Raw genomic sequence first — 15,484 nt, forward strand, 5'->3', positions numbered from 1 at the left:
TTTAGACCTTGTTCAGAAACTTAACCACCATGTGGACATTTACTGTTACTGCTGTTTGATATTATGATGTTTTTGGCCATGGTGCTTTCCTGTGGTAAGACAAATTAGACTCTAACTTCAGGCACGTGGCAATGAGGAGTGTACTTAGAGCAGGTATATATATATATATTTTTTTCTTTTTCATAAGCATGAAATAGCTCAGTTAGGGTAAGGGTTAAAGGAAATAAAAATTTCTGAGTAGCAGTTACCCACATTTAAAGTAACTTTGAAACTTGGTTTCTGTAAATGCTTGCTTTGAGTTCCTCATGGTTTTGTTTATTTTTAGCTTTTATTTTAACTATAAGTGACATATACCAGCATTTCTGATGTTTATACTACATATTAAATACCCCTACTCACCCAACTGCTTCCTAGAATTAATAAACACTCAGTGTAGAAAACTTGGAAAACCACAAAGGGCAATCTCATCAGCACATTTCGGGGCTTATATTTCTGTTTTTTTGTGCACATGTATTATATGTAAAATGTAATTTAGTTACTTTTTTCTAGAGTTTATTACTTCTTGTTCCTCAAGGAGGGAGAAAAAAACACAACAAACCCAATCGTAGTATATTATTTCCCATTAAACTGGGAAATTTGCTTGCCTATCGTTGTCTGAAGTTTATTGTTGATGGGGAAAAAGTTGTCACTGTCTATACTGATGAAAAAAGAAGAGATAGAAAATGTTTAGTCTGTAATTTGTACTGATTAAAGTATTTGCAATCTGTTATCTTGAAACTATATGGTACATTTGAAATGTTATTTCCTGCTTTATTGAAATACTTTTAACATGTGTTCTTGTTTTTTCCCTTAGGGAATAATATTCAAATAAGCATGTATCCTTGTTTTAATAGGCATCAAGCATGATGGAACGATGTGTGATACCTGCCGCCAACAGCCCATCATTGGCATTCGATGGAAATGTGCGGAGTGTACAAATTATGATTTGTGCACAGTTTGTTATCATGGAGATAAACATCATTTAAGGCATCGCTTTTATAGAATTACTACACCGGGAAGTGAGCGGTATGAGAATCAGTTTTTCCTTTCATTATAATTCCATGTTTCTATTAAATTTTTTTATACTATTCAGCCTTAAAAATAGGATTAGGAAATAGCTTCTGACAGCTGATTTAGTCAAGAAGTAGCAGATTGCAGGCTGGATGCGGACCAAGCCTAACATACAGTGAGAAAGAGAGCTCTATGAAGGTGGAGCTACATGTATTTTTCCAAGATAGTCTGGAGACTTGGCACTACTGGGAAATGCAAGGCAGCCCAAGAGAAGCTGATTGTTTTCTTCTCACTATGCATTCTATCCTTTTAATTGCTACCTGATGAACACTAGAGCCCATTTATTGAATCAAGACATATTTATTAAGACTATGGAGCATTTAGGCTATACTTGTGTGAATTTGAAGATAAATTAAAGTGGTATTTGGTGTAAGCGAGGAGTATATGGTGTAAATAAGAAGTTTACAAGTTAAGGGATTATTTGATCAACAGTAATTATCATGTTATGTTTCAGACTGTATAAAGGTATTAAGTGTCTTAAGAGCAAAGAGAGAGAAGTGGTAATTGCGGATGTGTGCAGAGTCTCAGGTGACTGAGTATGCTCATATAGATATGAATAATGCATTGGAGCGAGTCAAGTCAGTGATAGGGAGACAACAGGAATAATAGAAAAAAAAGATTTTGGTGTCAGACTGTCCTAGTTCAAATCCTGGTCCTGCCACTTATTAAGTAAACAATTTTCAACAAATTATTTTTGTCTTTTTTAAAATTTATTTTTTTATTGAAGTATAGTCAGTTTACAATTTCTGGTGTATTTTTGTATTTTGCTTACATTTTATAAAGTTAGGGTATAGTAAAGACATTCTGAAAATAAATAGAATAATGAGATTAAAGTAGAACAAAGGGGAAAAAAAACCCAGATCTTACTAGGTTTTAGAAATGAGGATATGGAAGAATAAGAGACAGAAGGCCTTGGAGAACCACGCTGGTCTAGATAGTTGGGTATAGAATCTTTTTCAAGGTCCATAGTCTTTTGTAGGTATGTACTACTTTGGAGACACTGTAGTGCCAAATCCAGGCCTCAGATTTATCTTACTTGACATACACAGTGCTGGAAATTTTCGAAGAATTGCTAACCTTTTAAAACCAGGTAATTTCACAGGAAAATCAAGTTTATGAATTCTTAGCAATCCCCCCCCCCCCCCCCCCGCAAGGGCCTGCGTTTGTTCCCGGCAACAGTGGGCTGAAGCACAGGGGCACCTGCACCCTTTAGACAAATCATACTCTTGAGTTGAGCAAAGTCCCTACCACTCCCGGTTGTCTTTTTCAGCCTCAGGTCAACTGCCCTTTGCCGTTTGTCTTTGCTGTGGTGCTTTCTCAGGCCCCAGTTTATAGTACTTGCCTGACAGTTGTAGGGGTTTGAGTTTGCCATCTCTGAAGTGGTGAAGAGTCTAGTGATACCCTGAAGTGGGGAGACTGGGTTCATATGTTGATTCCTTTTCAATGTAACTTTTGTGACCTTGGACAAATTACTTACCTCTTTGGGACTCAGTTTCCTCATTTGTAAAATAGTATAACAATACCTTCATCTTAAGGAATATAACAGAGTTTGTACCTCTGTAAGTGCTTTTATGTATAGGAAAAGCTGAGTAGATATTAGCTGTTGTTATTCTAGTTACTACTGTCTTCATCATCGTAACTTATGGAATGTGGAAGATAATTCCTGTAACATGCTCTTATGGTGTTAACCAGAACAAAGAAGAATCTTTTATTTTTTCAAAATCTTTTTCTCTAATCTTGTTTTAAATAATAATTTTTTGTTACCTATTTTTATATAAATTTAAAATAAATAATTTTATTTTTAGGGTTCTGTTAGAGTCTCGTAGAAAATCTAAGAAGATTACAGCCAGAGGGATCTTTGCAGGTGCCAGAGTGGTGCGAGGAGTGGACTGGCAGTGGGAAGATCAGGACGGAGGGAATGGACGGAGGGGAAAGGTAAACTTTTGTTTTTAATTCATCATGTTAGTTCTAGAATATTGTATGTTCAGTAGGTTTTTATGACTACTATAACTGAATTTCCTGGCCCATTTTTTTTTTTTATGCCAACAACAGTTTTTAAGTTTTCATTTTCTTTTCCTGGGGGAAAAAAGATTATTCCTGCTCTGTTGTAAATATTGGCATTCAGTGAGAAGATTGTTCGGTAGATGCTTCCTTTCCACCTTTTTTTGTATCGCCATTTTGTTGTCCAGAATGCCTTTCTGAACACCCTGTTCAGGCCAACTCTCCCTAAGCAGTAGCTTATGCTCTTGACTTTCTTGTTATTAAAATTTCATTTGAATTTACTTGTTTTATATTCCCTTCCCTCAAAGGCCCATTTCTTAGGCGTAATAGGCAGCTACTTTGTTATCCAGTCCACCTAACTCTTCACCCTCCTCAGGTGACATGTAGAGATGTCTGGAGGTCAGTTATTCTGAGGGGAATTTTGCGGAGCTTCTTTAACAGGGTGGGATAGCCAGAGGTAGTAGGGTAAGTGGGTTGTTTTATTTATTTTGGATTTCATGTTACCTTTACTGATTATGCATTCATTGATTCAGTCAATCAGCCAGTATTGAATGTATATTCTCTGTGTTATGCTAGATGCACTGAAATGAATAACATTTCACATTTGAGACTTAGTTATCAATCACTATCAGTTCCACTGTTACCTGCTTTAAAAAATTGTTTCTAGCATTAAGGAATGATAATTTTAAAGTTTGTGTCATTTGAGGAACTCTTCCTAGGAACTCAGAAGCCTCTTATACAACTTGGAACTATATAGATTTTCTTTAAGATTTTTAAATGTTTTGTTAAATAGATGTATTGTTATATTGATTTCACTTTAAGTAATAAGGTCTAATTTTAATGTTTGGAAGTCAAACATTTTAGCCTTTATATTTTAAGTACTTTGATTTTTACTAAGGAAGCAAGGCTTTTTTTTTTAATTTAGTAAATACTTATTTCACTATGTGCAGGATTCTATTCCAAGCATGAGCGTTATAGGAATAAACAAAAGAGGCAAAGTTCCTACTCTCCTGAAATCTATATTCTAATTAGGGGAGATAGACATCCAAAAATATAAATCTAAATTGTGTAACTATAGTGTGGCCTCTGGACCAGAGTATTGGTGCACCTGATAGCTTGTTAGCAGTTTAATAGGTAATAGGTTCCCTTCCACCTAGACTTTGTAAATTAGGATCTTCATTTTAACAAGATCCCTAAGTTATTTAGGTGCACGTTAAAGTTTGAGAAGCACATTTTTAAAAAGAAAAAAATAGTGTGAATTTGGGAAAGGCTCCACCCCTAGATGAGTAGGGTGTTATGGGGACATGTGGAGAAGAGGTGCCCCTTTGTGAGTGGGAACAGCCTTGCCCCAATGCCAAAGGTCTTGGTAAGCCGAGCTCAGGCTGGAGGTCAGCCTCTACTCTCCTCCTTGGCAAGGCCCTTTGTGCAGTGAACAACTTCCATAACGATTTAGAGCAACCCTGTGTCACGACAGGATATATAAAAAGTATGTTAAAGTTTAAAAAAATAGTAGTAAAATTTTACAAAGTAAGCTTTTGTTCCCAACATACAGATTAAAAAGTAGAATGTTATGAGTGTCCTTAAAAGCCTTCTGTTTATCCTTTCCCAGTTCCTAGCCCTGCAAGGTAACTGATCCCTGCTGTCATTATTCCATTACTTTTCTTTATTCTTGTGTGACTTAGTGCTGTGTCCTGTAACATTTAGGATTTAATTTTTGAGAAAGCAAGTGCCAGGCACAAATCTAGCTATTGTATGGACAAAGCAGAATTCCCTCTTTCAGATGAAAGCTCCTAGGAGAATAAAACTGAATTGAGTCTCTGAATAACCTGTCTCGCTTCTCTGGGAATTTTTAAGAGTCCTTCTAGGGTAGTCAGTAGGCAAAGTTATTGGTGAGTCCTTGCAAACACAGGGCTCAACACAGTCAGGACATCAGGGCAGGGCAGCAGTGCTGGGCACTGGACAGGAATATGGTCGGATAGCTTGAATTACTGTGCACTTTTTGCTTCTAAACTTGCCTTAATCCATCTCAAAGTTTTAGGAGTAGATAATAGAATATTCTGTGGGGTGAGATGAGAGACCTCAGCTGATTTAGGTGGCAGGAAATTGGGGGTGGAGGGGAGAGTGGGAACCTCATCATTACATAGTCCAGCAAGCCACATATACTTGAGAATTTGGGTCAGGCTCACTCAGGCAGTGTGTCCTCAGGTCAATAAAATGGTGCAATAGTGGTAGGGGTCTTGGTGATAAGAGCCTTCAGGATGTCTGGACTGTGAATCACCTGGCTGCAGTTTAGACACATTGCTTGCCCTTGATGCCTGGTACCCATCAGTCATCCTGGAAGCTCCCTTTGATGGATTCCTTTGCCTCTTTCCTGGCTGGATCTCATGTTTTCTGTATCCCATTATATCATCGTACTTAGCTTACTCATTGCTTTGGTAGAGTACACATATTCCAGTAACGTCTTTTGAAAGAGTGCATGAGAAGTAAATTTTAATACTTTCATTCTAAAAATTTTTTTAACTTTATATTTTTCCTCACACTTAATTATATAGTCAGAAGGCTGGAAAAAATTTTATCAGCTTTTGAAAGCAGTTGCTGCTGAAGTCTGAAGCCTCCTAAATGGAACTTTCTAGGTTTTTTTTATTATATTGGCACTTTTTAGGGGGATGAAGAATGGCATTCTTGAAGCTTTGAGTCATCAGTATTACGTCTTTGGCTTGTTACAGTTTAATATTTGTTCCATTTTAAGAACAAAATGAGGCAAAATAAATGAAACCATCTAGCACATGTGACTGAGTGAAGGAACTAAGTATAATAGGTAGTCTTCAGGGTAACATCGTTTAAGCACATGTTTGAAATGTAATTTTTATTGTCTAATTCTTTTTGACTGTATGTGTGAATGAAGACAGTTTTAAAGTCCTCCTTTTCCCTTTAATGCTGGCTGCTCTGTTCCAATCCCCTTGTGTAACCCATGTGAACAGTGTGTAGTGTATTCTTTTCTTACCTTTTTTTCCCACTGAGGTTCAAGATTCCCAGCCCACTGTCATTACTACATGTACCCAACTATATAGCTGGTATGAACTATATTAAGGGGTGTATACCAGCCCAGGCTGATGTTGCAGTACTGACTCAGCCTGTGGCACACCATGTGCCAGCGTATACACGATTTTTGCATAGTGACAACAGTGTTAACACAAAAATGAACATGTCAAGTGCAGGCTTTGGCAGACATGATGTAAGGACACTGTGGAAGTGTGTAGTGGATTCTTAAAGGGTTTCTTAACTACCTACATTAGTATTTCAAGACTGTTTTCATTTTACAAATGCTTTTGAATATGTGTTAATTGTTTCATATAGGTGCACTAGATACATTTTCTTCTTTTTAAAAAAACTTTTTATTATGGAGAATTTCAAACATACACCAGAATAGAAAGAATAGTATAACAAATTCCCACACACCTAACACCCAACTTCAAAAATTATTGACATTAAAAAAAATGCCATTTATTTGTTAAGGAAAGCAGGTTCTTTGGATTTGGCTGATTGATTCTTTATGGTATTCTTTGTTGTTCCTCTAACTATTGTATTTCTTATAAACTAGTTGTTAGACATAGAGATGTGATTAGATTCAGGTTCAAATTTATTTTGACGAGAGTACCCCATCAGGGGTGTGTATTTTCATTGCATTGCATCTAGAGGCACATTAAGTCTGATTAGTCTGCTATTAGTGGTGTTAACATTGATCAGTGGATACAGGTATTGTCAGTTTGATCCTTTACAGAGTTTCTTAGCAACCATTTACCTAATAGTTTTAGCAGCCAGCCATTCCACATATATTTCTTAATCAGAATTGGAAGTGTGAAATTAATGTAGTTATTTTCTTATGCCTTCCACTTTATTTCCTCCTCAGTAAACCAGATCATATTAACAACTGAAGGACTTTCATTTAGTCATTCAGAACTTGAGTAATGAACTTGCTTATATCCTAAGAAATATGAATTTAGGATGAATTTGATTTAATTAAAATTCATAATCTTTGTTTTTCAGTTGATCAAATGCTTTTTTGTCCCCCTCATAAAATCACAGACTTATTTAATCTAGCATTGCATTTTTAAAAATAAATGAAATAGAATCTGATTATATTAGAATCAGAAGATATTTTTTGCTAAAAATTGCATGTTTCACTTTAGAGTGTTAGAAACTCTTGCTTTGTAAGGTAATACCGTGATTAGTTGTGAAGATCGTAAAGCAAAGCCTGACAGTGACTCTATGTTCAGGGATAGTAGTTACCTCTGCTGGGAGGCAGAAAGGTGGGATTGATGAGAACCACACAGGGGACTTGAAAAGTACTGGCAATATTGTTTTTCTTAATCTGGTATTCATTTCATTTTTAAAATTATTTTTTAAAGTTTACATATATTATATTTTTATAGTGTATAATTTATTTTAAAATTAAAAAGAATAAATGGTCTCATTTGCTAACAATTTGAAATATCTTTCAAATGTTTAGTTAAATCTTTTGCATGTGTGCAACTTCCCATTCTGAGCTGTAGACTGGTTCACTTGAGAATACCCAGGTTTAGTGCTCATTGTGTGTCATTTTTGTGGTTGATTCTTGGCCCTTAAGCAATAGCAACCCCACTATTATTATTTTTTTAATGTCAAATGTGCTAACGAATCAGTCTGATGGTATGTGGGATCTAGAGATTGTGTCTAGGTTTCCATTGTAGGCACAGTAGATGGCTTGCTTTTGGGGGCAGCTGAAGGGTACTGCTGGAGGAGCCAAGTCCCTCAAGTCTTCTTTAAACATGGCCATGCTTATCAGCTTTCAGCTGCCGGGAGAGCTGGCCTTTTTTGAATTGTTCAGGGTATTTAGTCAAAGATTTAAAATTTTATATCAAATAATAGGTTTAAAAGAATACACTGTTGTTAGAAGGGACCCTTTAAAGATTTTAAATTTTGTATTGAATTTTGTATTTTCTGATAATTCATCACTGTATAATCACTAAGCCTCCCAATTTAAAATTACTCTCGTGGTTTGTTTGTTTGTTTGTTTATTTAACTGAATATCGTTGATTTACAATGTTGTATTAGTTTCTGGTGTACAGCATAGTGATTCAGTTATACATATAGATATTATATATACATATGCTTTTTCATTACAGGTTGCTACATCTGTGGTGGTTTTAGAAATTACTGTATAATATTCTGGAAAAATGTCTGTATAATTCAATTATATGTTAGAAGTGACATATATTTGGCAAATAAGTATTTTTCATAATCCTGTTACACAAGATTATAACTGAAATAATTTTTTAAGATGTAAGTATAATTAAAAGAACTAACCCCATCTCTCCCCTTAAATTGTTTTTTTTCCCCCCTCAAAAAATTTCCTTAGGTGACAGAAATCCAAGACTGGAGTGCATCGAGCCCACACAGCGCAGCCTACGTTCTCTGGGATAATGGTGCTAAGAACCTTTACAGAGTTGGCTTTGAGGGCATGGTAGGTGTAAGAACCACAGAAGGTGAAAATATTGGATGGGTGAAAGAAGGGAAATAAAAATAGCCTTTATTGTATTCGTTCATTCTTTTCTTTTGTCATCTCTTTTTGTCAGAATACAGCCATCTGTATCATGAATATGCAATAGAAGGGAACATCTGTAAAGTGAGAATTTAATACAATAGGTGTTAAGATTATTTTTAAGGAGTTTTTTCCCCTGTATTTTTAAAGCATGGTGTTGATAATTGGAAATGACTGACCTAGAAACATCGTGAATTACTTAAGTGCTTAAAGAGACTAATGGCAGTTTATTCAATGGATCGCCCTGTATTTCTGCATGTCATGAATCCTTGTTGACCTCAGCTGTTTATAGAGTGTAATTAAATATTATATTAATGCCAGAGTATGAATGCCTTTTATATCCTTTCCATCTTGAATACATTTTTCATTCAAAGAATTCTTAAATTTCATTTTTTCTCCAATTGTTTTATGCTCATTAGGTGAGAGAAAGATATCCCACTGTGCCTTTGCCATAATTTATTCCATTTTTACATATGAGCAAGCTCTGGGACTCTATAAACAGATACTTTACTTGCCAGTTTTTATAATTGTATAGCATTGGTTATGAGTTTTCCATTATTTTCTTCATGCCTCTCCCTGTTTTTAAACTGGATTTTTGTAGCATTCCAACTGATAATTAACTTGCTTCAAATGCAGCCTTCTGTGCTCTGCACTCAGGCACTTAATAAGTAGTATGTACTTAGATTGATCCCATTCTTTTTTGGTGGCTGAGTAAGTACTGCTTTGTATGGTTATGTCATTTGGTTATACAATGAGATTTCTGTTGATGGGTATCTAGGTGGGGTTTTTTTCCCATTGTTTCAAGCAGTGTTTCAGTAAGCATTCTTGTGCATATCTCTTTGTACAGTTATGGGTTTCCTTGGAATAGATTCCTAGAAGTGGAATTGCTAGGTTAAATTATCACATGAAAACAATTTGACCCATGTTTCTTTGGTTAGGATTGAAATAAATGTGAGCTCTAGTGGCAAAGGAGGCTGTAAAAGACAGTTAAGTTCTGTTTGTGTGTGTGTGTGTATAAAAGAGTTCCTTTCCTTAATAGAATAAGTATATAATGATCACTTTAATATATATGTGTGTGTGTATATATATATATACATATATATATATATCAGGTACCATTAAGCACTTTTAGGTACATCTGTTTCTGAATTTTCATAGTAACTCCCAAAGTTATTCTTCTAAGTTCACATTTTCTGTACTTTTCATTATACCACAACTGCCTTCCCATTCAGATACTTAAATAATTTCTTATAAAAGCTAAGTGGGAAGGAACTTGAGTTAACCAAGTTATGGTAAAGTAAGAACTAAAGGTGATATAAATAGGAAATTAACTGGACAAAGAATCAAAAGACTGGATTTGGTTCTATCTTTTTCTACTTTCTGGCTTTTTAGTTTTGGATAATTTCCTTTATAAAATGAGTCAATACCTGCCTTGTATATTTCATAAACTTGATCAGAAGGATCAAATGAGTTGAGTTTTTTTTTTTTTTTGTAAAAGTATCTTTAAAATGGAATATATTATGTGCTTTTTGAAATACAAGGTTTTTGGTTTAGTCCTTTTTTTTTAGCATGTGTTTTTGAAAATATTACAATGGTAAAGATACAGGCATTTTAATTTTGAACTTTAAAAGAACATTAAGGTAAAATATGACCTATCTGAACATCAGGTTTATAGTTTTTGATGGGTGTTTTTGAAAGTAGTGTTTAGTGGAACTGTTAATCCAGAGTTACTCTAGACTTCTGCTTGCGATAGGTTCTGAATGGACATTTTTGCCTCTTTTAGGTATTGAGCTATACTTGAAGTTTTCATGATTTTTCTGGTTTCTTTTCTTTTTCTTAGTCTGATCTGAAGTGTGTCCAGGATGCCAAAGGAGGTTCTTTCTACAGAGATCACTGCCCTGTGCTAGGTGAGTTGGCAGACTAGAGAAAATTACTAAATAATGGGTCAGAGTTCATGGAATCAGAAGAGTGTTTAAATTGGGCTTTAAAAAAATTAGTTACCATTAAAGCTATTTAAAGAGATCCTCTTTTGGTTTTATTTTGGTTTTAAAGCATTTGTTCTTTTTTAATGATTTATTTAGACCATAAAAGAGTTGTCATGTCTTGAAAATTGATATAGCATTTATAGGGCATACTATATTTGAAACTTTTGTCTTTTAACCATAAACTAACATTGTTGAAAATTTTGTGTTAGATTATCAGTGTTACATCTCTTACACTCTTGAGAATAGGATCTGATAATTTAATGCTTATAGTCTTCAGAATTTCTGTAAAATTCCTTTGAAAATGTAAGAATAGCTCCAAGATTAAGATAATATGATAAATATAATTTCATGTATCATTGAAATAAAGAAGAACAAGGAAACCAAAACTGCTTCTGTTTTATAGATTCTTCCATGTTGCCAAGTTGAACATTTACCACGTTCTTCTGATTAAGCCTTTAGTCTCTGAATGCTTTCCTTTCTCATATGAACTCTGTGTTCCTCTTTCCAAATCATTTAATTTGCCTTATTATCAAAAAGTGCTGTTTTCTTGCAGCATACCTTAGTTTTTTTAAAAAAGGAGATTGTAGAAGAAATACTTATGGCTTTGATGAGATCATCATTTTCTCAGATCATTGTTTTCTCTTGCTTTCTGAAACTTTCTTGTTTTGTATCTTGCCTTTCCTAGAAAAGTGTAGAATCAACATACATATTTAGGATCTCCCAACATAATGTATTATGATCATGAATCCTTTATCCCAGAAGTAACTTTGGAAATAATCTCAGAAATGAACTTTGAAATATTTTAAAATGCTCTGTAGGCAAAAATCACAAGAACATTTTGGTAAAAAATAATACTAAGCACTTCAGAGAAAAAAAATTCCAGGGTTCTCTTTCATATTCTTTAGTCATTTATCTTGGCTCTGATGGAGCAATAGTCAACAAGTCATCCAGGCAGAAAGGTGAATATTATCAGTGTCCAGAACTTTGTGTTCTGATAGAAGGTTGCCTAGTCTTCTATAGATTCTGCTCCTGTTCGGTCATGGTTATAAATTAAAAAGTTGTTTCTGTTTTGAGTCTGATACTTGTTTTCTTTCTTTTTTTAAAGCTCTCTCGTTCTAGAATTTGATACTCACAGTATATTCTCAAGACATTTTAAGATTAGGTGGTAACTAAAACTAAAATAACTGGGGCTTTTTCTTATTTAAAACAATGCGGTTGAATGTTGCTGCTGTGATTTTTCTTTTCCTTTGTCAACTCCCTCTGCAATTATAGGTGAGCAGAATGGCAACAGGAATCCTGGTGGATTGCAGATTGGTGACCTGGTCAATATAGATCTTGACCTAGAAATTGTACAGTCTTTGCAGCATGGTCATGGAGGATGGACTGATGGCATGTTTGAGACTTTAACTACAACTGGAACTGTCTGTGGCATTGATGAAGACCATGACATTGTCGTGCAGTATCCAAGTGGCAATAGGTTGGTGATATTTCTTAATTTTCAGTAATGGCAAGTGAAGATGGGAGAAAGAGCCTTAGAGAAAGCAAATAGTATGATATAACAAAGACTCCTTACAGCTAGCGCTTAGTAGATGAAAATTCAGAATATGTTGGTAAGGTGGAGGGAAACAAATAAGAACAGACGAGTGTGTGCTTGTGTGCGTGTGTGTGTATTTATATGAATATATTGATGATGCAATGTTCTGTACACTTTTTTCCCCTTTAGGGAGCGGGAAACATTATGTAAGTATTAGGTGCAAGTGTAGCAAAAAAGTTTTGTGCTCCTTTTGGACTATATCAGTCTACCCTGGATGGGAAGGATAACAGTACAATTCTCCTGACCCATATCTCCAGTGTAATCTCTTGGTACCACAGCTTTTCTTGCCACAGACACCTGCGCACACAGTAATCCCTGTCAGCAATACAGATTTGTGTGCACTTTCTCACTTCTGTAACTTTTGCATGCACCACTCCTTCTGTGCAGAATACCCTTTCCTCTTTTCTCCCTCTTTCTCTGGATTAACGCCTCTCTATAAATATTGAACTTTTATGCTTACCTCCTCTCTCCTTCCACCCTCCCTGGTATATGCCTACACTTGTCTATTTAGGTCTCTTATTATCCATTAAAATGGTTATTTATTTAATCTCTGAGTTTTGAGTTTCTTGGAGACTGGGCCTGTCCCTTTTATTTATTTGTCCGTAGGGGCCAAAATATAGCCACTTTATTAGTATGTTTACAGTATTTTAAAGAAAAAGTGATAAACTGAATAATTGTCAGAGCTTTATTACTGACATGTACATAAAGAAACTAACCCTGAGGTTCCTTAGGGGAGGCATTATATATGGAATAAGAATAATTAACATTAAGTTATGAACCGAATTATAGAATTAGCTCTAATTGTGTTCAAATCTTAAGGATACACATGATCATATCAAGAGGTACAGAAAAAGCATTTGACAAAATCCAAAATTCTTCGTGATAAAAATACTAAATTAGGAACAGAAGGGAACTTCTTCAGTTTGATAAAGGGCATTTATGAAAACCCCCCAGCTAACAGCATTCTTAATGGTACAGGACTGAATCTTTCCCTTTAAGATCAGAAACAAAGCAAGAATGTCTGCTCTTTCCACTTTTCCTCCATATTGTCCTAGAGGGTCTAGCTGGCACAGTTAGGCAAGGGAAGAAAAAAGAGGAAGAAGTAAGAGAAAGGAAGAAGTTTAGCCATCTCTGTTCACAGGTGACATGATCTTGTGTATAGAAAATTAAGGTATCCACAAAAAACATGTTAGAACTAACAAATGAGTTCAACAATAGTTGTAGGATACACGATCGGTATGGAAAAATCAGTCATATTTCTGTACATTAGCAATGAACAATTTGGAAACAAAATTAAGAAAACAATTTCATTTACAATAGCATCACAAAGAATAAAATACTTAAGCCCAAGAAGTATAAGATTTGTACACTGAAAGCTATAAAATCATTGTTGAAGGAAATTAAATATGACCCAAATAAATGGAAAGACATTTCACGTTTATGGGTGAGAAGATTTAATACTGTTTAGATGGTGTATTAGTTTTCTAGGGTTGCCATAACAAATTACCACAGAGTGGCTTAAAACAACAGAAATTCATTCTCTTACCATTCTGGAAGCTAGAAGTCCCAAATCAAGATGTTGGCAGAGTTGGATCCTTCTGGCGGCTGAGGGAGAATGTTTTCTGTGCCTCCCTCCCCACTCCTGGTGGTTGCCGGCAGTCCTTGGTGCTCCTTGGCTTATAGATACATTACTCATTTCTCTGCCTCTGTCTTCACATGGTCTTGTTCCCTGTGATTCTGTGTCCCTCTGTCTTCATATGATCTTTTTTTTTTTTCCTGGATACAAATTTTATTTTAAAAAGCATTCAAATCAATCTCTGATTAGTCAAGTTCAGACAGTTCTAGGGAGATTATTTGATACTGAGAGCCACGTAAACAGTCCTTCAGCCCTCTATTTTATTTTTGTCAAGCCAACATTTGTAGTTTAGCCATCTATAAGGAAAGAACCCTGACGAGACATAGAAGAAAGTTAATTGAGCTCATGGAAATTCTAAAATCTTTTATAATGAAAATGATCGAAAGATGATTTTACATGACCTTCTAAGGACACCAGTCATTGGATTTAGGGCCTACCCTAATCAAATGTGACCTCATTTTAACTTGATTACATCTGCAAAGACCCTGCTTCTAAATACGGTCACATTCAGAGGTGTTGGGGATTAGGATTTCAGCATATCTTTTAGGGGGAAATGATTCAGCCTTTAACAGATGACGGTGTTCCTTAAACTAATCGACAGATGCAGTGTAATCCCTGTTAAAATCCTGTTGCCTTTTTTACCGAAATTGGCAAACTGATTTTAAAATTCATATGGAAATTCAAGGGACCCAGAATTGCCAAAACAGTTTGAAAATGAAGAACAAAGTTGGAGGAGTCACACTTTCCAATTTCAAAATTTACCACAAAGCTACAGTAATCAATATAGTCTATTACTGATTTAAGAATTGACATGTAGACTGATGGAATAGAATTGAGAGTTCAAGAATAATCCCTTGCATTTATTTATCTTTTTTTTTGGAGAGGGAAGAAGTTAAGTTTATTTATTTACTTATTATTTCTAGTGCAGTTACCAAGAATTGAACCCAGGACCTCAGGCATGCTAAGCACACGTTCTACCACTGAACTATACCTTCCCTCAGCCCTTGCATTTAAGTCAGTTGATTTTTGACAAAGCTTCAGCACAGTTCAATGGGGAAAGAATAGTCTTTTCAACAAATGGTGCTGACAGTATTTACAAATATTCAGTCATTATGGTGTGCATCTAATTTAATGTTCAGTAATGTTATATGTCCATTTTACAACAATTTTTTAAAAAGCTACAATTAAAAAAAAAAACCAGACGGACAATGCTTAGTCAATTGGATATCAACATGCAAAAGAATGAAATGGGACCTTTGCTACATACTGTGTACAAATATTAAGTCAAAATGGATCACAGATCTAAATGCAAGAGCTAAAACTAAAAAACTCTTAGAACAAAATAGGAGTAAATCTTTGTGACCTTGGATTAGACAGTGGTTTTTTAGATATGACGCCCAAAGTAGAAGCAACCAAAGAAGTGAATAAATTAGACTTCATCAAAATTAAAAACTTTTGTGTTTCAAAGGAAACATCAAGAAAGTGAAGAGACAATCCATGGAATGGGAGGAAATATTTGCATATCATATCTCTGATTAGGGACTTATATCTAGAATATAGTATAAAGAACTCTTAAA

At 35.0% G+C, this 15,484-nt stretch overlaps 1 protein-coding gene across 1 annotated transcript in view; it reads left to right on the forward strand.

Moving 5' to 3' along the window:
* Nucleotides 1-15,484, forward strand: part of MIB1 (mindbomb E3 ubiquitin protein ligase 1) — a 93,869-nt gene that overhangs the window by 13,411 nt on the left and 64,974 nt on the right. The window contains 5 exon segments of the mRNA XM_006191768.3: nt 894-1,065; nt 2,916-3,045; nt 8,510-8,614; nt 10,533-10,599; nt 11,950-12,154. Of these exon segments, the coding sequence (XP_006191830.2) occupies nt 894-1,065; nt 2,916-3,045; nt 8,510-8,614; nt 10,533-10,599; nt 11,950-12,154 (679 nt within the window).

Source organism: Camelus ferus, chromosome 24 (assembly GCF_009834535.1).
Source record: "Camelus ferus isolate YT-003-E chromosome 24, BCGSAC_Cfer_1.0, whole genome shotgun sequence".
NCBI lineage: Eukaryota > Metazoa > Chordata > Mammalia > Artiodactyla > Camelidae > Camelus > Camelus ferus.